The sequence below is a fragment of the Rhea americana genome, unplaced genomic scaffold (genome assembly GCF_003343005.1).
Source record: "Rhea americana isolate MKP2758 unplaced genomic scaffold, rheAme1 scaffold_278, whole genome shotgun sequence".
Classification (NCBI taxonomy): Eukaryota; Metazoa; Chordata; class Aves; order Rheiformes; family Rheidae; genus Rhea; species Rhea americana.
This window is the reverse complement of record NW_028186399.1, coordinates 206,430-224,114: the sequence shown is the minus strand read 5'-3', so window position 1 is coordinate 224,114 and position 17,685 is coordinate 206,430. Positions and strand designations below refer to the sequence as shown.

Here is a 17,685-nt window from a genome sequence, read left to right as displayed (position 1 = left end):
TTCATGTCATTCAGTAAAGACACAGTATTTATCCTAGAAGTTGGTCTTTCTCTAGAAACGTGGGAATTCTCCAATTTCACTGACCATAGCCCACAAGATTTGGAACAAGTCCCAGAAGATATCTTCTTAGCTATGCAGTTTGTAAACATGGTAACAAGGTACCATACAACAAAATACTCTTCCTGCACGTACAGGAGCAAGCAGGCAAAACAAACTAAACTGAAGAGCGGAAAGCCTAAAACACAATGCAAGATGCTTCCCAGCTAAGTGCTGACATCTAAGAGGAAGAAAATCCATGTTCTAAAAATGTATTTAAAARTTTAAGTCGTATTACCAATCCTCGGGGCACTCATTACTAATATTATGTGGTTGTTTCAAAACTGCCAGTATCAAGAGGGTCTCATACAATTTCTAGACAATATACTCTCTCCTGTCAATTCTAAAGAATGAAGAGTTTCACATTTATTTCAACAAAATCAGAACTTACTTCCTCTCACCACTTACAGAAAGCCACAAAATAAAAGTTGATTGTTCTTCCATACTAGCAAACACACATTCRAACTCCTCCCGCAAAACAGAAAGCTTTCACACACTGATAGTTTCCTCCAATGATCTGCACCCTTGAAGAGAGTCCCAAGAAAGCATTAGCCATCTTGCTGCTGAATGAAAGGGTTTGGAATAGCTTCCATTCCATCCTGTGGACAAATGAGAACCACAGAAGTTCCTCTGCAGACCACTAGTCCCAGCTGGCGTGTGTCTTCTGTTAATTTGTATTGATCATCTGGATCTGAAAAGCAGAGGTCTGTGGTTACAACAGCAGCATGAGGAAAAGAAACCAAATCTCATCAGTTTCAAAAAACCACAGACAAATGCTATTTTTCTGTCTTCTTTGCATTGCTGGAACACATGAAAAATAAAAATGAAGCAGCAGTAATATCTGATGTCTTCAGGTTTTATCAACTTTCAAAGCAGCACATGTCACAAAAAGAACTACGATTTGAAGGATACACACTCTGCTTTGCATACAAGGAATTCAACAGTCCTGCCACTCGCATAACAAAGAACATACCTACAAATGCTAAGAGAATCTCCTGCTCCCATTCCAAAAACTCTTTCAGACAAACATTTGGGGATCAATGCAAACCAGAAAAAGACTCTGACTACAGAATGCACTGAGCATAAGTTTCTTGCTTGTCCATGCCTAGACCAAATCAAGCAAGACTGTGGATGGGGATAGACAGATGAACATTCCTAACACAGCAAGAGCTTTAATATGTCAAAATATTTGGCAAAAATACACAAGGCTTATCTTTTTAAAATTCTTTCCTAAGAACAAAATTAAATCTTGAGACGCTTCCTTGCAAACAGCCAAGAGAACACTCTTAGAAAAGTCTCATAATATGAGAAGATGCTTTTGTTTAAGAGAGCAAGAAGAGATTTCTTATTATTTACCTCTCATATATTCAATGGTACCATCAAGCACAAGGTTCAGAAGAGGGTCAAATCCTTTCAAGACTCCGCTAGCTATTAAAGACCACATACACAAAAGAATGGTTAGAGATCCCCTTCCCCAAAAATAGGACTGTAGCAACACATGACTCAGTTCGCTAGTTCTAGTCCCTCCCTCAAGCAAGGCTATCAAAAAAGTGAAGTCAGAAATATTAAACAGTGCCCTCTTTATCACAATGCATATGCAAAAGCACAAGCTGAAATCTGTCTGCGCTATGTCAATGGAAACTTTCAGGTTTTTCAGCCAATTATTTAAAACGTTCTTTAAAACCTTTACATTTTTGTTACCAGTCAGTTTCAAGGGCATTTTAAGAAGACAGCCCAAAAGATGCTTTATGAAATCCAACAGAAGATGATGAAAGAAAGGTGCAAAAAAAGATGAAACACAGGTAAAATAACAATCATATGATTAGTGGAAAAATTAAAGGAGAAACACAATAAGAAACTTCTCACCTATATAGAGTATATAGTAACAAAGCAAAGAATCTATTATTCGTCTTTTCTTAAATGAAGGCAATGTGATCACACAGGAGACAAAAAGTTAACACAGAAAAGGGGGGGGGGAAGCCAAGATGCCAAGTCCGCTGCGAACGCACACGCCTCCCTCCGGCCGAGGCTGCGTGTGGGCTCACCTTCCCTCCCGCCTTGGAACTTCACTCGGATTGTTTTGTCAATGTACTTGGAGAGGTCCAAAATACTCTCCTTCTTCTTCTTCTCCTTATCCTAGCGAGGATGAGTAAAAACAAGCTAAATTAAAACGGCCGTAAACGCGCGCGCGCGCGCCCCGGCCGGGGAACGGCACCGCTGAGGCGAAACCTCCCCAACGCGGAGCTCAGAGCGGCCGGCGAATGGGCACCGCCGGGCCTCGGTAGCGCCGCCGCGGCGCCCGCAGCCGGGAAGGGCCCGAGGCCCCGCGGGACCGCGCGCTGAGCGAGCGCAGAGGCCCGGCGGCGCCTCTCCCTCCTTACCGCCATCTTGCCGCCGCCGCCGCCGTGCGCGCGCCGCTTCTTGCCATTTCATTCGCTGCCGCCCAGGAGGAACGTCACCACCGCGGGCAACCTCATTGGCTGCCCGCGGGCGCCGCTCGCTCCGCCGGCCGGCGTGGGGCGGGACTTCCGGCGCGGGCCGCCCTGTCAGCCGGTGCGGAAGGGCGCTAGGCCCGGCGCGGCCGCAGCGGAAACAAAAGCGGGCGGCGGCCGCGCGGCGGGCCCGGCATGGCGGCGGCGCGGCGGGCCCGGCTCCCGGCCCAGCTTCTCCTGCTCTTCGTGGCGCAGGTGAGCGGCTCTGCCAGCCCGAGGGGGCCCGCGGGCTCCGTGCTCGCTCCCTCCCTCCCTCCCTCCGCGGGCGGCGGAGCAGGGCCTCGCTCGGGGCGCCAGAACCCGTCGGGGCTGCGGGGACTTGGGCCTGGTACCGCGGCCGCGCAGGGGCAGGGGCCTCCCGCGGGGCGCAGGCCGCCGCTGGCGCTGGGGAGCGGGGCAGGGCGGCGCCCGGGCCGCGCGAGTAGCGGCGGCCGCGTTGCCGCTCGCTGGGTGTTGACGACCGGGCTGCGGCATTTCGTTGCTGGAGCAAAGAAGGAAGCGTCGTTCCTGCCCCAGGCCGGCCCAGGGTTGTGTTGCGTGCCCGCCCCGATTTACCCGGGTTTCTTAATCCCTTTGGCTAACAAAATATTTCTCATAGCTCTCGCAACATCCGATGCGCGTCCTGCCAGCCGCCTTCTCCTTTGGGAAGGGTGTGCGAGCCGGGCGGTGGGGTTGGGATTGGGATCGCTGCAGCACAGAAGGCTCTCGGCTTTGGGTTCGCTCCAACCAACAAACTGCCCTTGAGAAAGCRGTTATCGTAAAACAAAAGCAAAGTTTCTGCCAAACCTGAAGTTATAGGCTGTCTTGACTTTTGTTTTCTTGTTCCTTGTCTGAATTAATACTTATGGGGGATAAACATTATTTTCAAGGATCTTACAGGAACACATGTGACTAGCTAGGTACATAATCCTGATGTGAGAGAGATACCAGACTTTAAGGTGCTGTATTATGGYGTGGTACATAGCTTTTGTATTTTAAGGTCAGGTGTTCTGGAAACATTCAAGTATCATTAAAATACCTTAACTATTCATTAGCTAATTTGGAGGACAGTAGATCTTCTTGGGTCTTATTGGTGTGACTTCTTAGTATGCTAGTCTAATTTTCCTTTCTTCCCCTGCTGATGCCTTGCCAGTAGTACTTACTTACAGAGTGGGCTGGCTGCCAGCAAAGTTCTCTATCTGTACGTTATCTGCTCCCTTCCTCTTCTCCTGCCTGTTCTGCACACTTTTGATGTTTCTAACCTTTCTAATGGACTGGCATTGCCAGCCTGGGGCCCAGACATAAATATGAGAGAAGACATAAGAATGGGTCAAGAACTGGCATGGAGTCAGTTTGTTCCGTCAATTTTGAAAGGGTGGCTCTAGGAGAACGTGGAAGAAGAGCAGGTAAGATAGTCCAGTGATCGAGCCCTGACACTCAAAGGTCTTGGCTTCAGTTTCATGCACTGCAGCATGCTTTTCTGTAAGCAGGTCACTTGGCATATTTGTGCAGCGACCATGTAAGCATGGTTGAGCAAGCTTTGAACAGGTCTGCTAGAATACTGAAACAGTCATGCTGCAGCAGCAAAGAGCTGACTTGCGGTACGCTGCTACTGTATTTCTGCTACTCTARCTAGCTCGTTTAAAACTTCTTCAAATATAAGTAGTACTGTTTGGCATATTGGAAGTATATCTTTCTTTCTTTCCTACTGAGAGATGAGATAGCCTTTTTTTGGAGGGTGGTCCAGGTTTGCTTTTAAACTGAATGAAGTAGGGGGAAGGAGCAACTTGACTAGTGAAGTATGGTTCTCCCAAATCTGGATCCTCATCTGGTCATACCAGAAGAGGGATATGGAGAAGAGGGATGTAAATCTTGTAGCTGTACAAGTTAATGATTTCTCAGATATGTAAAGCAGGCCTATTACAGTTGATTAGGTCCTACAAAACCACCAGAAGCTTTTGGAGATAGTTGTTATGATGCCAAAAACTGAGCTACACAGCATCCTTCTGAGCCCAGTCAGCTCTTGCAACAGTAAGCAAGAAACATCCTTTTTCTAGGCTATTCTTTGTGTCTCTGTGGTTTGTTCCTGTTGAAAACGAAGGTGTAAGGCCAGTAATTTGCCCTTTCCGTGAAAAGGCTTTAGGTGCTGTGAGTAGATAGCTCAGACACAAGTGAGAAAGCTCTCCTGTGGAGTTCTTCTGTTAAATGTATTTCTCATTGCCATGTATGTACGATAGAGCTACTTTGCACAGAGAGAGAGAAAAAAACTCTCTTATGAGAACATCTCTCAAACATGCACTGTATTTCAGTGCAAATTAGGGCCATCTGAGCAAAYCGCATGCCCAGAACACTTCAGCCCAAATCTAATAGATTTTAGAGCACTTAATGAATGTTTACAGTATTTTTTTGGGGGGGGGGGACTGAACAGCAACTTTATTTTTCAGATAAGTCTCATTCTATACAAAAAGGAACTAAATATATAATATCTCTACTGACTATATTTTGCGTTGAAGTTYCTTTATTGCATTGCTGGTGTTTCCTTGCAGTAGGATGATATTGCTTATTCTTCAGGCAGTTTGGAATTCATTTATATTTAAAGGTTGATTCTTTGAAATGCTCCAAAAACCATCCATTTAGTCATTGTCTCCCAGGAGTCACATGATAGTATCTATGCACAGTATTTTGAAAGATACGGCTTTGCTGCTGCCTCTAGTCATCTTTGGCTTCTTTTTTCCCTCAGTTAGGACCTGGAGAAACAAATTTGTAAAAAAAGTACTTTTAAAAATCACAAAATTAAAGAGTAGTTGGGGTTGGAAGGGACCTCKAGAGATCATCTAGTCCTATTCCCACCTCAAGCAGCTTATAGCTGCTATGTAGTTCAGTTTTGAATATTATAACTACAAGTCAGCTGGAGCAGTATAAAGGTACTGCATAGTATGACACCAAGTATTGACCTCAGAGGATCTCTGCTCCTGCTGGCTGCCAATTCAGCTTTGAACCATTTACCACCACCATTTGAACCCAGCAGTTCAGCCAGTTTTCAACCCATCTTGTTGTCCATCTGTCCAGTCCATGACTTATCAGCTTGTCAACCAGAATGTTGAGGGATATGGTCTCTCAGTCAACTCTGCTCTATTACTGGTGGTTTGTCTGCTTTGTCATTGTTTTTTGGCATATATGCTTGGAGACTTACCTTACCCATGAAAACTCTGGCARAGAAAGCATTAGGTAACTCAGCCTTTTCTGCGTAGTGTGTAAATAACTTGCCAAACCCATTAAGCAGCAGGTCTGCTTGTGCTTTTGCTTGCTACTGACATGCCTATAGAAACTTATCTCGTTATTTCTGATGCTTTTTGTCAATTTGAGCTCCAGTTGAGCTTTTGTCTTCCTTATTCGATTTCTGTATGCCCTCAAAATATCTCTATGTTCCTTTTCAGGAGTCTCCCCTTTTTCATCTCTCCTATGCTTCCTTCTTGGGTTTGAGCTCTCCATACCTAGCTATTTAACCAGGCTGGGTTTTTTTTGTTGTTTTTTTTTTCCTTTTGTGCCTGCTCCTTTTCCTGTTTAGCAGGATGGACTATTTTGTGCTTTGAGGAAAGTTATTTCTGAAAATCTGCAAAGCTGCTGAGCTCCTCTACCTTCCAAGGCAGACTCCTATTGGACCCCTCCCAAAAGTTCCCTGAGGAAGCTGATGTTTGCTCTTCTGAAGTCCAGGGTCTATGTTCTGCTACTGTCTTTCTCACATTCGTTGCTATTTTAAACTCTACAGTCTCGTGATCACGACATCTAAATACTGTCCACAGTCACTTCTCCGAACAAGTCTGTCTTATTTGTAAAGGAGTAGGTCCAGAAGAGCACCACTCCTTGTAGACACAGGTAGTGACTAGTAGGAAGATGTCCTTGCCACGTTCCAGAAATCTCCAATATTGCCATTGCCCTGCTGTGTTACTTTCTCAGCAAATATCAGAGCAGTTGAAGTCTTCCAGGAGAATCAGAGAGTGCAGATCTGAGGGTGCTTTCTTTCTGTGTGTATGCTCAGCCTGATGCAGAACTGAAGTATCAGTGGGACGTGAAGGGACACAGCAGTAAGAGAGGGAAAACAAAGAAATTCTCAGTATCTGTGAAGATTGGATTACTCATTTAAACAGATCTAGTAATTTAAGGAGAAAATAATACACTTTTTTTCCCCTGAAATGGAAGTTGCTGGTTATTTGCTGTCCTAGGATACTCTATTAGTATGCAGAACTGTATCTATTACTAAGATCTATTACTTTAATATTAGAACACTGTCACAAAAGGGGACTTAATAGCATTCCATAGTTCAGAGGGAAATTAATAGTAATTAGCTGGCTGTTACAAACTCTATATGAGGGGCATGGATTGGGAATACTTGTTAATGAGTAACAGCAATATTCCCAGTAGATCCTGTATCACCATGGTGCAGGCAGTCTAACCATGGCCCATTTCCCTAACATCAGTAGCACTGGGTGTTCACTGTTTACATCGCTGGTAGCTGGTCCTCCCATTCAACATGTGCCCTTCTCTGGAGACAGTTACAAATTGTTTTAGCTATGATAACAACTGCAATGGAAAATGTGTGATATGTAGTCTTGAAAATCTGTGTGCTGCCTAGGACAAAAATAGAGTGGAGGATACTGTGAAGTGTTGTCAGATCTATGGCAAAGGTGTCCAAGGCTGAACCTTGGAATGATGTGAATCTGGAATTGATCATTACTTCAGGCTGTCCTTTCAGGAGATGGTGGGGCCAAGCCTCTTGGTCTGGCTCCTTACCATCTGTCCTGCAATATTACAACTTCTTTCTGTTGTTCTGGTTACATATATATGTAGATATGTTATTACAAGTAAAAAAACAGGCTACCAAACAGCAAGTAGTGTTTATCATCTCTGCTGTCTTATATGACTCAGACGTCTTGTGTTGGTGCACTAGGCTTTCTGTGACTCCTTTTTTGTATTTACAGGTTTACTGTGAGTATGGCATGGTACATGTCCTTTCAGAGAAGGGAAGCAGCAAAGGAAAAGACTACTGTATCCTCTTCAATTCTCAGTGGGCCCATCTGCCACATGATCTGGGTAAAGCTGTAAGTACCTACCCAAGCAATTACAGAAGAATGTATTCAAAAATGTCTTCTAGGATGTTCTAGGGAAGCTTTTAATTTCTAACTTGGATCAGCAGAATTTGAAGTGACTGATTTTTTTACTCTATTTAGAAAATACTTTTTTCTGTTAAGATCTCCTTAGCCAGTGCTGTAACAGCTGTATTGCTTTTCTAGCAGCAGAAGGTAACAGCTGTTTTGAGTTGGAAACAGTCTTCCTTTTGCCAAATATGAGCAATTCCATGAAAATGACACTTACTTGGGGCAACAAAGGAGTTTGCCTTTGTTAATGTGATGGGAAATGATACCACACGGCCTTCCTAATATCTTGAAATATGACCTTTAATTCTTCCTTGGTGGTTCATGGTTCTGCCAAATGTAAGAATAAATTTTCATGAGCTATATCAGGTTTTTATTGTGGTATCCAATGTGCTGTGAGCTACCAATTAAGTTGGTTTCACTCTCTTTCTATAAGACTTAAGGGGGAAAAACTAAAGTAGCAGGAACTCACTCCCTCACAGGGAATCACTAGAATATGAGGAAGAAACTGGGGAAGCTATAAACTTTCTTCATACTTGCTGGTCAGATGCTACAGAAGCTGGATCACTGAAGAGGAGCCAGTGCCTATTCTCTAGTAGGAATCACAATGCCTTTTTGTATATTTTTGTGAGAAGTGAAAATGGGGAGAACAAACATATCTAGAGGCTTCATTTTTGCTCTGTATCCATGTCTTTCCCATAAGGATATTTTTTTGAACTACTAAACCCAGAAGTCAGCCCAGGATCTGAAGTGTATATTTACAATGTCTCACTTCCAGATGCAAGTTAACGGCTAGTTTGGAAGGTTGTTTTACTTTGGCTTCTCTTTCTGGCTGATGGTGGGAGGTAGGTTCATTTGAAGAATGATACCAAAGCTAAGCTCCTGTTCCGAATCTTTCTGAAAGAAATTGCATTAATAGTGTAGGAAACCCGGCTTCCTAGCTTAACTAAGCATGGTGGAATTGAACTGTTCTTGTATTTTGTGTATGGCTTGCTTATTGATCTTTGAGAACCTACGTATAAATAGACAAATAGTTCTGCAGGAGCTAATGTAGTTCAGAATAACTTAAGTTGAACTGGAGTTCAGCTCCATAGGTTCTGAGCTCGCTTCTGCCAAGTACTTTAGTTCTCTGTGCTACATCCAATGTCTGTCACTATTTCCTTCCTCTGCTCTCTCTCTACATTTCCCTTCCCTGGTTTCCCTCCTTCCACTTCCCTTCAGTACTCCAGCACTGCAGTTTATTAACTGAGGTGATGCAGAGCACAGGCCTGAGCTGGTCTGCATTTGTGTTTTGCTCTGATAGAGCTGATAAACTTCTGAAACCTGGACTACTGGGAAGTGTGTGTAAAGACATGCTACTGTTTCTGCGAGGAGCCAGGTTGGAGCCAGCAATTTTCTGAATAAGCTTAAAGCTGCTGACAGCTTAATTTTTACTGTTCCTACCTAAAACAGTAGAGACAGTTACAGACRCTTTGTGTTATATCATGCACCTACGAGTTTCTAGTGCAAAGTATGACACGTATCAGTCTTTCAGGTTAAAATTTGAGTAATGATGCATTTCATGCCTAACAACTCAGCTTCTAGCAAGAGTGGAGCTCCCCAGTCCTTGAGGACCTCCTTCAATTAGCACAGCTCTTACCAAGACTCAGTTACATGAGTGATAATTGCATTTTGGGGAGGGAGGATCAGCAAATAGAACTGGGCAAAGATGTTGACTCTTATTTAGTGCGTGCAAGGAACCACTTGTGCAGGTGCTATTGCTAGAACCTTGAAGTGTCATTGGGCCGTTTGTGTAAATATACCAGAGTAGATAATACATTAGTAGACCCTAAAAACAACAGAGAAAACAAAACAAAACAAACCCAAGAGCAGAAACTACATAAAGTTTCTTAAAGGTAATTTAGAACATTCAAGTAAAGGCATGACAGATGGAGTCCTCTCATGGAAACTTGAATGCTGAAACACTGTTCTCCTATCTCAGATATAGTGGCGTTAAGAACATCCATGATTAGCATTGCTTAGATCTGTGGTGGTGTGTTGTTTTTTTGTTGTTGTTGTTTTTAAGTCTTGTTTGCATATACCTAGTTTTCCCCACTTTAACCATTCAGTTTGAAGTTTTCCGAGAGGTCTCCCTCAAGGCTCGTATTTTGTTTGTTGAGGTTTTGGCAGTTTGGGGGATTTTGTTTCAACTAATTCCTTCATCTTTTCAGTCACTCTTGCAACTGCAGGATCAGACAGCATCTGTTTTGTGTTCTCCTTCTGATGTACCTGATGGGGGATTTAATAATCAAATCCCCATGGTGATGCGAGGGAATTGCACCTTCTATGAGAAAGTGAGGCTTGCTCAGATAAATGGAGCTCGTGGCCTGCTGATAGTTAGTAGAGAGAGACTGGTAAGTCTACTTCTGTGTTTTTCTGTATTACTGATACTTCTCTGGTGTTAGATACTTTCTCATACAGCTTTATTTTCTATCCAGTGCTTTGTGTGGTGTGCTGTCTTATCAGCAGTGCTCACTGCTACTTCTAGTAGTAGACTACTTTCACCTGGAGCGTCACCGATGCGTATTCTATGAAACAAATATTTTTGAAACCTACAGTCAGTAATGAGACAAAACTGTCATAAAACCATGAACCTGACATGCAAAAGAATCTCACTAAAGTTTGACTGCTGCATTTCCCTGTTACAGTCGTTAGTGATTTATTTTACTGGAAACAGGCATATTTTTGACTTTTTTAAAAAAAAAATGATTATATAATGAATGGCACTGTGTAAACAGCTTAGATCCAGCAGAGTTGTCCTCTACACCCTTAAATATTGAACAAAAACCATTATCGCCCTAGATTTCTTGACACTTATATCTATGTTTTAAGGTATTGAGAAGGCAGAGAGCACTAAACAGTTCTTATAAGAACATAAGAAATGCTTTACCAGGTCAAAGCAGTATTTCATGTAGCCAAATAACTCATCTCAAATAGCAGCGTTAGGAGGTGTTCTTTAGAGAGGTCTTGTATGCCTGACCACTTTTTCTTCTCCATTCCCCTCATGCTCCTCAAATATCAAAAAATCATAGGATCAAGAATGTTAGACTATCCCAACAGCTGATTTTAATGGCTCTGTTGTCTGTGAATTGTCAGCTCAAGTTGAAACCATGAGCCTCCACAGCCTTCTGTAGCTGAAGATTGTAAAGTTCATTTCCCACTATGTAGAAAAAAGTAACTTAAAAAAAWTTTTTTTTCAACTGATTTCTTGCTAGCTTTAAGACCTGCCCCCCAGCACCGAGTTGTGTGACTAGTGAACAGCTGTTCTGCATGCAGTTTATTAGCTATGATTTTATAAATTTTGATGAAATTGCCCTGTCCCCTTCCCATCTTTGAAATGAAGAGTGCTAGTTTAGTGTCTCATCATAAAGCAGGTGCCCCTGCATCTGGGATGTGTGTGTGTTCGTGTGYGTGTATATATTTCTATTATGAATATGGCTATTTCTTCTGTAGCTTCTGTTTTATAATAATTCCAGATTATAAATAGTGTCCTATCTCTTTTTAAAAATCTCCCAAATTAACAAAAATGGAACTTGCAATTGTAACTCTTTTGAGGAGTAAACGTTTTTGCAGAAGTGAATATATTTTTACCCAATCTGAATTGTCTTACAGGTTCCTCCTGGGGGTAACAGGAGTCAATACGAAGAGATTGATATTCCTGTGGCTCTGCTCAGTTACACTGATATGTTAGATATTGGCAAGGTAAACTCAGTAATAAGTGTTCTAATTCATGCCATCCCAAATTGCTCAAGCGTGTATTTGACATGCATCTTAGGAGCTTTAAATCTGTTGAGAGTTGTACTCTTGAAGACTGCATTATTGTAATAATACTTGTTTAACAGTTAGTGCCCTGAACAAAGTACTATTTTCTTGAGAATTCATTTCTGCACCTTCAGAATACAACCAAAATGAACCCTGGTGCCAGAAATAAGTACCATGAATAGTAGAGACATCTGCTTGCTCTGAAATACATATAATAAAGTTGGTGGGTGTTTTTTTTTAAGGCTGCTTGGTGAAAACTAAATAACTGAACCTTTACTAAGGAACATTTCTGGAAATGTGCTAATTGCATAGAAGCATCAGAAATAATTTGCACCCCTTATTATATAGGTGGTTCTATGTCTTGTATTCCTGTACAAGTTTCTTCAGCAGCATTTCTAAGTCTTGCCAGACTGTCATAGTCATAAATGTTTTTTAATAACTTGTTTATTTTCATGGTCAGTAAGATAACTTCCTGTTACTTGATTGGCTTTTGTACTGCTTTTATCTTTGACACAGCAAGAATAAAGCTGTTGTATTACAGATCACGTTTTCAAAAGTACTCTCCCTAAGAATTCTCTCTAAGGAGAGTATTCAAAAATACTCTCCTTAAAATACTTCTATTAAAGGGATTAATCACTGAACAGTTTTGAAAAAGCCATGCAAGTTCTGAGAGAAGAAGATATTGCTACTGTGCCTTGTGCCTGTTGCAATCATTGGAACTTTATAACCAGGACACTCTCACGGAGGCTAAGGGACCGGGTTGTTATAAAGAATTGGATCTTAACAGTTCAATAGTGCCTGCCTTTTAGTCATCAATAACCTATGCTAGTGAGTCTAGTTTTAAAAATAAATGGGCTAGAACTTCATTCCTAAGTATTTACTCCTATTCCTCCTATGTTTAAGTWCACTAGTGCAGTGCAGAAAGAGTGAAATAATTTATGCTGAGGACTCCATGTCCATGTGATACCTGTTTCCAGGAGTGGAATCTGGTCATGTACTTTGAATGCCTATTGGCAGCTGAAACATCTTTTTCAGGAAGGAATTTAGCCCATGTGCTCAGAAACTCTTCCACTACATGAACCAAAACACAGTTTGTGTTTTGGGAGATAAACTTYGCAAGCCCATTACTGATCCAGAATAAACAGGCATGTAGACACTTAGATAAACTTTAAATTCACTCACTGGGTCTGGTTTGTCTCTTGACTTGAGGCAGCAGAGGAGCATCTAGTTGTGCCTGGACAGTTCTGTGTATGTGCAGGAGCAGAACTGTAAATGTCTGTGGTACCTCTAGATCMCAGAGGGAGATGTCTCATTTAATTGCATTAAGATTTGGAATGTTAGAGCAAGGCTGTTCTTTGCRCTGCCTTTGACATCTAGCTGCATTTTTTAACAATATTTATACTAAGAAAATTAGTACTGAAAACAAAATTGGGAGATTTAAAGAACAGATTGGTTTTGCTTATGTATGATCACTGAGTTCTTCGTAATTTGTACTTGCCTCTGCAGAGTTTCGGCAGGTCGGTGAAGGGGGCATTGTATGCTCCAAATGAGCCTGTGTTAGACTACAACATGGTGATTATATTTGTCATGGCTGTGGGGACTGTTGCAATTGGAGGCTACTGGGCAGGAAGCAGAGATGTGAAAAAGTGAGTAATTTGATTGCAGTATATCTTTTTTTTTTACTGTATTTTTCACAGCAGGGGAAAAGAAATTCATGACAGTGTTAGCAGAGATAACAGGTTTCTTTGGATAATGAGGATAATGGATAACTTACTCTGCAGTGATTAGCAGGATTCTGTTCAGAGTTGCTAGTATGAAAAATTGTGCTCTTGATAAATTACTGTAGCAACTATTTTATGCATCATGTTGAATCTGCTGTTCGTATACCTGTGTAGACATGTAGAGTTTCACTGACTAGAGTGGGAATCCATGCAGTGGCAATCCATTACTGTCACGTCATATTTTCCAACTGCACGTAGTTGTCACTGAAGATTCAGAGCCCTTATGTTGCAGGAGTGGTCTGATTATATTCATGTTACTCTTTCAGGCGATACATGAAGCACAAACGTGATGATGGGGCAGAGAAACATGATGATGAAACTGTTGATGTGACTCCAATAATGATTGGTGTATTTGTAGTGATGTGCTGCTCAATGCTGGTCCTACTTTATTTCTTCTACGACCACTTAGGTACCGTTAGTTATTTCTGTTGAAAAGTCTTTAATACCACTAGGCTGTCATCCCTTAAAGAGCCTTTCTACTGTAAAAATGATTACGAATGACTGTCTTCTGCTGTGTTTCTTCATGCYAGTATGAAACCATGCAAAAAACCTGCTTGCTTGAGCTCTAGTTTTAGTGGGGTTGGAAGAGGTGAACATTGACCTTCTTTCCAACATTAAAACCTATTAAGTAGTTAAAGTCTAAGGCATTAAGTCTACTACTTTTGTCCAAGGTTTTATTCAAACCTCTACTCTTGTTTGTATTAATTAATTTAAGGTATTAAAATATGGGAAGCAGCTTTAAAAAAAAAGCATGTTTCTACTCATTACTCTTATTTAATTGGTTGAGGAAAAAAACAATGAGAGCTTAAGACACTGAAATTTCCATCCTGAATTTTTTTTTGAGGAACATATTTTTGTGCCTATTATTATAAATAAGTGAAAGATATGYCCCATCTGTATTAATGCATTTTTTTGTATGTTTTTTTACTGAGGAATTTTAACAGAGTTAGAACAGAGTTCCTCTTAACAATTGAATCTTTAAGCTTTATTTTCTATGTCAGGCTTTGTGATTGTCTGTTCTTTGTTCAGCTGGGACTTGAAAAGTATCTCTTATTTTATACTATTTGCACTTACTATTCTTTCTTTCTCAGTCTATGTTATCATAGGTATATTCTGCCTGGCTGCCTCAATTGGTCTTTACAGTTGTCTGTCTCCCTTTGTAAGAAGATTCCCATTGGGAAAATGCAGGTAGGTGGCGATTTCCATGTTTTATTAAGCAAAATCAACCTCTCTCAAGTCTTTTAGATCTTAGATAGAAGATAGATGCACTGGCTTCAGACTTCAAAATCTAAATAACTATGCCTTTATTTATGTTTGGTTGTTGTGTTTCATTTTCAGAATCCCAGACAACAACTTGCCTTATTTTCACAAGCGTCCACAGGTCCAAATGTTGCTTTTGGCAGTATTTTGTATCTCTGTCAGCGTAGTCTGGGGAATCTTCAGAAATGAAGATCAGTGAGTATACATCTTTGTTTCTGTACTAGCAAATTGTAATATACTTTATATGATACCTCTGCCCCATAGTATAAATTAATGATATCCTGAGTAACCTAAACTTACCCAGAATTTGGGGACAGGAAATAGACAAGAAATTTAGACAGATACACAGCTGTGCCTTCCRGAAGAAGTACTTTGTCTGTCTTGTTGGGTTTAGTTCCAGAAAACTATCTGTTAAGCAACACATTCTTGTTATTATTGTTAGATATTTTCACGCCTTATCCTGTCTCCCAGATGTTCTGATTTCCCCAGATATTTGTGATGTGCTCTTGGTCTCTCTATCTGGGATTTGATGTTGGAACCAAAAATGTTGGTTTTCATGTCTACCCACTATACCAAAGATGTCTCCTTGGTCTTGAATGTCTGTATTGCCTTGTGGCATCCATTTTCTGCGTTAAGTCTGTGGATCGTTCACAAACAGAACTCATAAAGACCTTTAGTTCTCCTGGACCTAACTTGCAAAACATAGCCAAGAAACTGCCCTAGCAGTAACTTTCTTCAGCATGCAAATGTATGCATGCATGCACAAACCAAAGGACCCCAGCTCCTCCTATTTTGGAACCAACAGTTACAGAATTGACTTCTGTATAGGCTTCCTCAGTGACCATCTTATCTTCTCTAGTTCATGAGTGTTCAATGAAGCAAGGAATGGATGACTTAGGACCCTCCCTGTCCTATTTAGAATATTCAGCAGTCCTCACTGAACATTGCTTCCGCTCTTCATGAGGCACAGGATATGACAAGAACAAAGACAACTTAGCTTTTTGAATGTAGTATCAAGAGGGAGCAAAGTCCAGCATTGCCAGCACTAGGTGTAGTGATAGCTGTCCCCCAGTATTTCAACCTCACTTCTCTTGAAATGTTTCCTCACATTGCAAGGCCAGACACTGACCATTTTTTGCCTTGGAAACTGCTTAGAAAAAAAAAATTTCCCCACCTCTCATCGTTAATGGGAACATTCTACAAAACTGCAAGCAAATGGAGTGCTGTTGGTCTGAAACATAAGTGTCCTTGTTCCCGGGGCTCCTACATATGCCAAAGGTCAAAAAAGATACTTCTCTTTTTCCTGTCATATCTACCTCTTCAGCACAAAGATTTTCATAGCAAGATTTTGGTTCAGCCAATCTGTATTGATTGGTATCCACTCTGTGAATAATGTAACTTCTGCTTGTCCAGACAGTTTTCCTTTTACTGAGGTTCCCCAGACTACCGGGAGGCTTTCAGCAGTGTTATCCAAGGAACAGACCTCTAGCAGCCTCTGAGGTTTTGTGCATCTTTCTTCTATGGATGATCCATGCTTTATGTATTTCTTTCCAAGGGTTTATCTAGCTGAACAAGTMTTTTGGACATATGAAGGCATATGTCACTGGGAAGAGTCTTTTGTTCAGTAAGGTGACTTATAGTTACTGTATGCCATTTAGCAGTCRCTGCTATTGTGTAGCTGTATAATTAGAAAATCGGTGGTAGTTCTCAGCGTTAATAARGAATGAATCTATTTTTCCATCCTGGTCTTTCTTTGTTCATGGACAGACTTTCAGATAATAAACCCCCCTGCAGTGTTTGTACTTAAGRGCAAAAGGCATAAATAGGATATGATATAAAAAAAGGACTGAATAGCCTTTATTTTCGTTGTGACAAATTATCTGGCACTGTTTGCCTTTTATGCTACTGGTTATTGTCCAGTGGTGGTATTTTACACTGGATGGTTCTCATCCCATTTATTCACCTGAAATATATTTATTGTTGGATGATTGCCTGACATGACATTCTTATTTTAAATGTCTTGGTTTAAATGTTTTTTAACATTCCACAGGCACTGTYTGTAATGTTGTTATCTATTAAGAACTGATGCAAGTCTGAATCTGTTTTATGAATTGTGGCAGATGGGTGTGCRTTTTGGCTTTCTYTTTTAGTCTCCTTTCAGCTCGCTTTGGTTAAGCTAATGATAATATAGTAATGTAGAGGGKTTTTTTATAAAGATGTAAGTAGTAACTTTCATATGACTGTTAAATTACTTAARTCTTTATGAACTTTAAGGTATTTAACTTAAATGACAATAAACCAACACTTTATAGTTACAGTAGTTTTCAACTCAGATTTTTCATAGAAGGTGAAACACTCCAAACATGGATCTTCTTTTTTAATTTCAATCAGCCACTTTTTCCTTTGGGCATGAGTTGAGAGAGGGGCATTTCATGGAGAGCCATTCAATCTCAAAATTCAGTTGAGGATGAGAAAGGAGAGAGGGGGGAGAAAAAAAAGGAAAACTATCTTCTTTCTTTAGGTGGGCCTGGATTCTACAAGATGCTTTAGGAATTGCTTTCTGTCTTTACATGTTGAAAACAATTCGCCTGCCAACATTTAAGGTATGGAAGTTGCATAGATGTGAAAAGAGAAGGTTTGCCTGTATATGGGTGAACAGTGGAGTTGCTTGTAATGGCATATGTTAATTTAGAAGTGTGCTTCCATTCATGTATGGCTTGGAAAAGTGAAGTAAGAAATACAATGTAGACCAACAGGCTTAAGTGACATGTAATTGTTTTGCGTGGTGCTAGGTAACATACAGCTCTGTARAGAGTTGACTACTGGTAAAAGTCACCTCAGTTGAAAGCATTTCTGATGTGCTGTACATCCAGAGATTTGAGCTGGTCTACTTATACAGGCAGGGAGTAGATAAAGGAGGACAAAATGACCTGATATCTTTTCCAGCAACAATACAATATTATTCTGGCTTTGGTGATCCTTTAGCTGTCCAGTTCACTGAATATGGAGCTTAATGAGGAAGAAGGGTTAATCTGGTATATGCTTCTGTTTAATGTGACAAAAGGCTTTTCTGAAAAAAGCCTCTCTGAGCAAAACAGCTTTTAATTTTTTTTAAATTGATTA

The 17,685-nt window shown here is 41.0% G+C and overlaps 2 protein-coding genes across 3 annotated transcripts in view; one reads left to right on the top strand and one right to left on the bottom strand.

The window, feature by feature from the left end:
• Positions 1–433: 433 nt before the first annotated feature.
• Positions 434–2,523, bottom strand: LSM7 (LSM7 homolog, U6 small nuclear RNA and mRNA degradation associated). Its single transcript, XM_085308500.1, has 4 exons — positions 2,478–2,523; positions 2,142–2,232; positions 1,453–1,524; positions 434–787 (listed from the first exon to the last, which is right to left on the bottom strand). The coding sequence occupies exons 1-4, from the start codon at positions 2,481–2,483 to the stop codon at positions 645–647; spliced, it is 312 nt and encodes a 103-aa protein (XP_085164626.1). The 5' UTR covers positions 2,484–2,523; the 3' UTR covers positions 434–644.
• Positions 2,524–2,623: 100 nt separating this feature from the next.
• SPPL2B (signal peptide peptidase like 2B) overlaps positions 2,624–17,685 on the top strand; it is a 28,334-nt gene continuing 13,272 nt past the window's right edge. For both annotated transcript variants that reach the window (XM_085308492.1, XM_085308493.1), the window contains exons 1-9: positions 2,624–2,783; positions 7,547–7,666; positions 9,931–10,113; positions 11,372–11,461; positions 13,028–13,167; positions 13,569–13,711; positions 14,394–14,490; positions 14,641–14,757; positions 17,084–17,165. In XM_085308492.1, the coding sequence (XP_085164618.1) occupies positions 2,724–2,783; positions 7,547–7,666; positions 9,931–10,113; positions 11,372–11,461; positions 13,028–13,167; positions 13,569–13,711; positions 14,394–14,490; positions 14,641–14,757; positions 17,084–17,165 (1,032 nt within the window). In that variant the 5' untranslated portion in view covers positions 2,624–2,723. The remainder of the gene's footprint in view (positions 2,784–7,546; positions 7,667–9,930; positions 10,114–11,371; positions 11,462–13,027; positions 13,168–13,568; positions 13,712–14,393; positions 14,491–14,640; positions 14,758–17,083; positions 17,166–17,685) is intronic.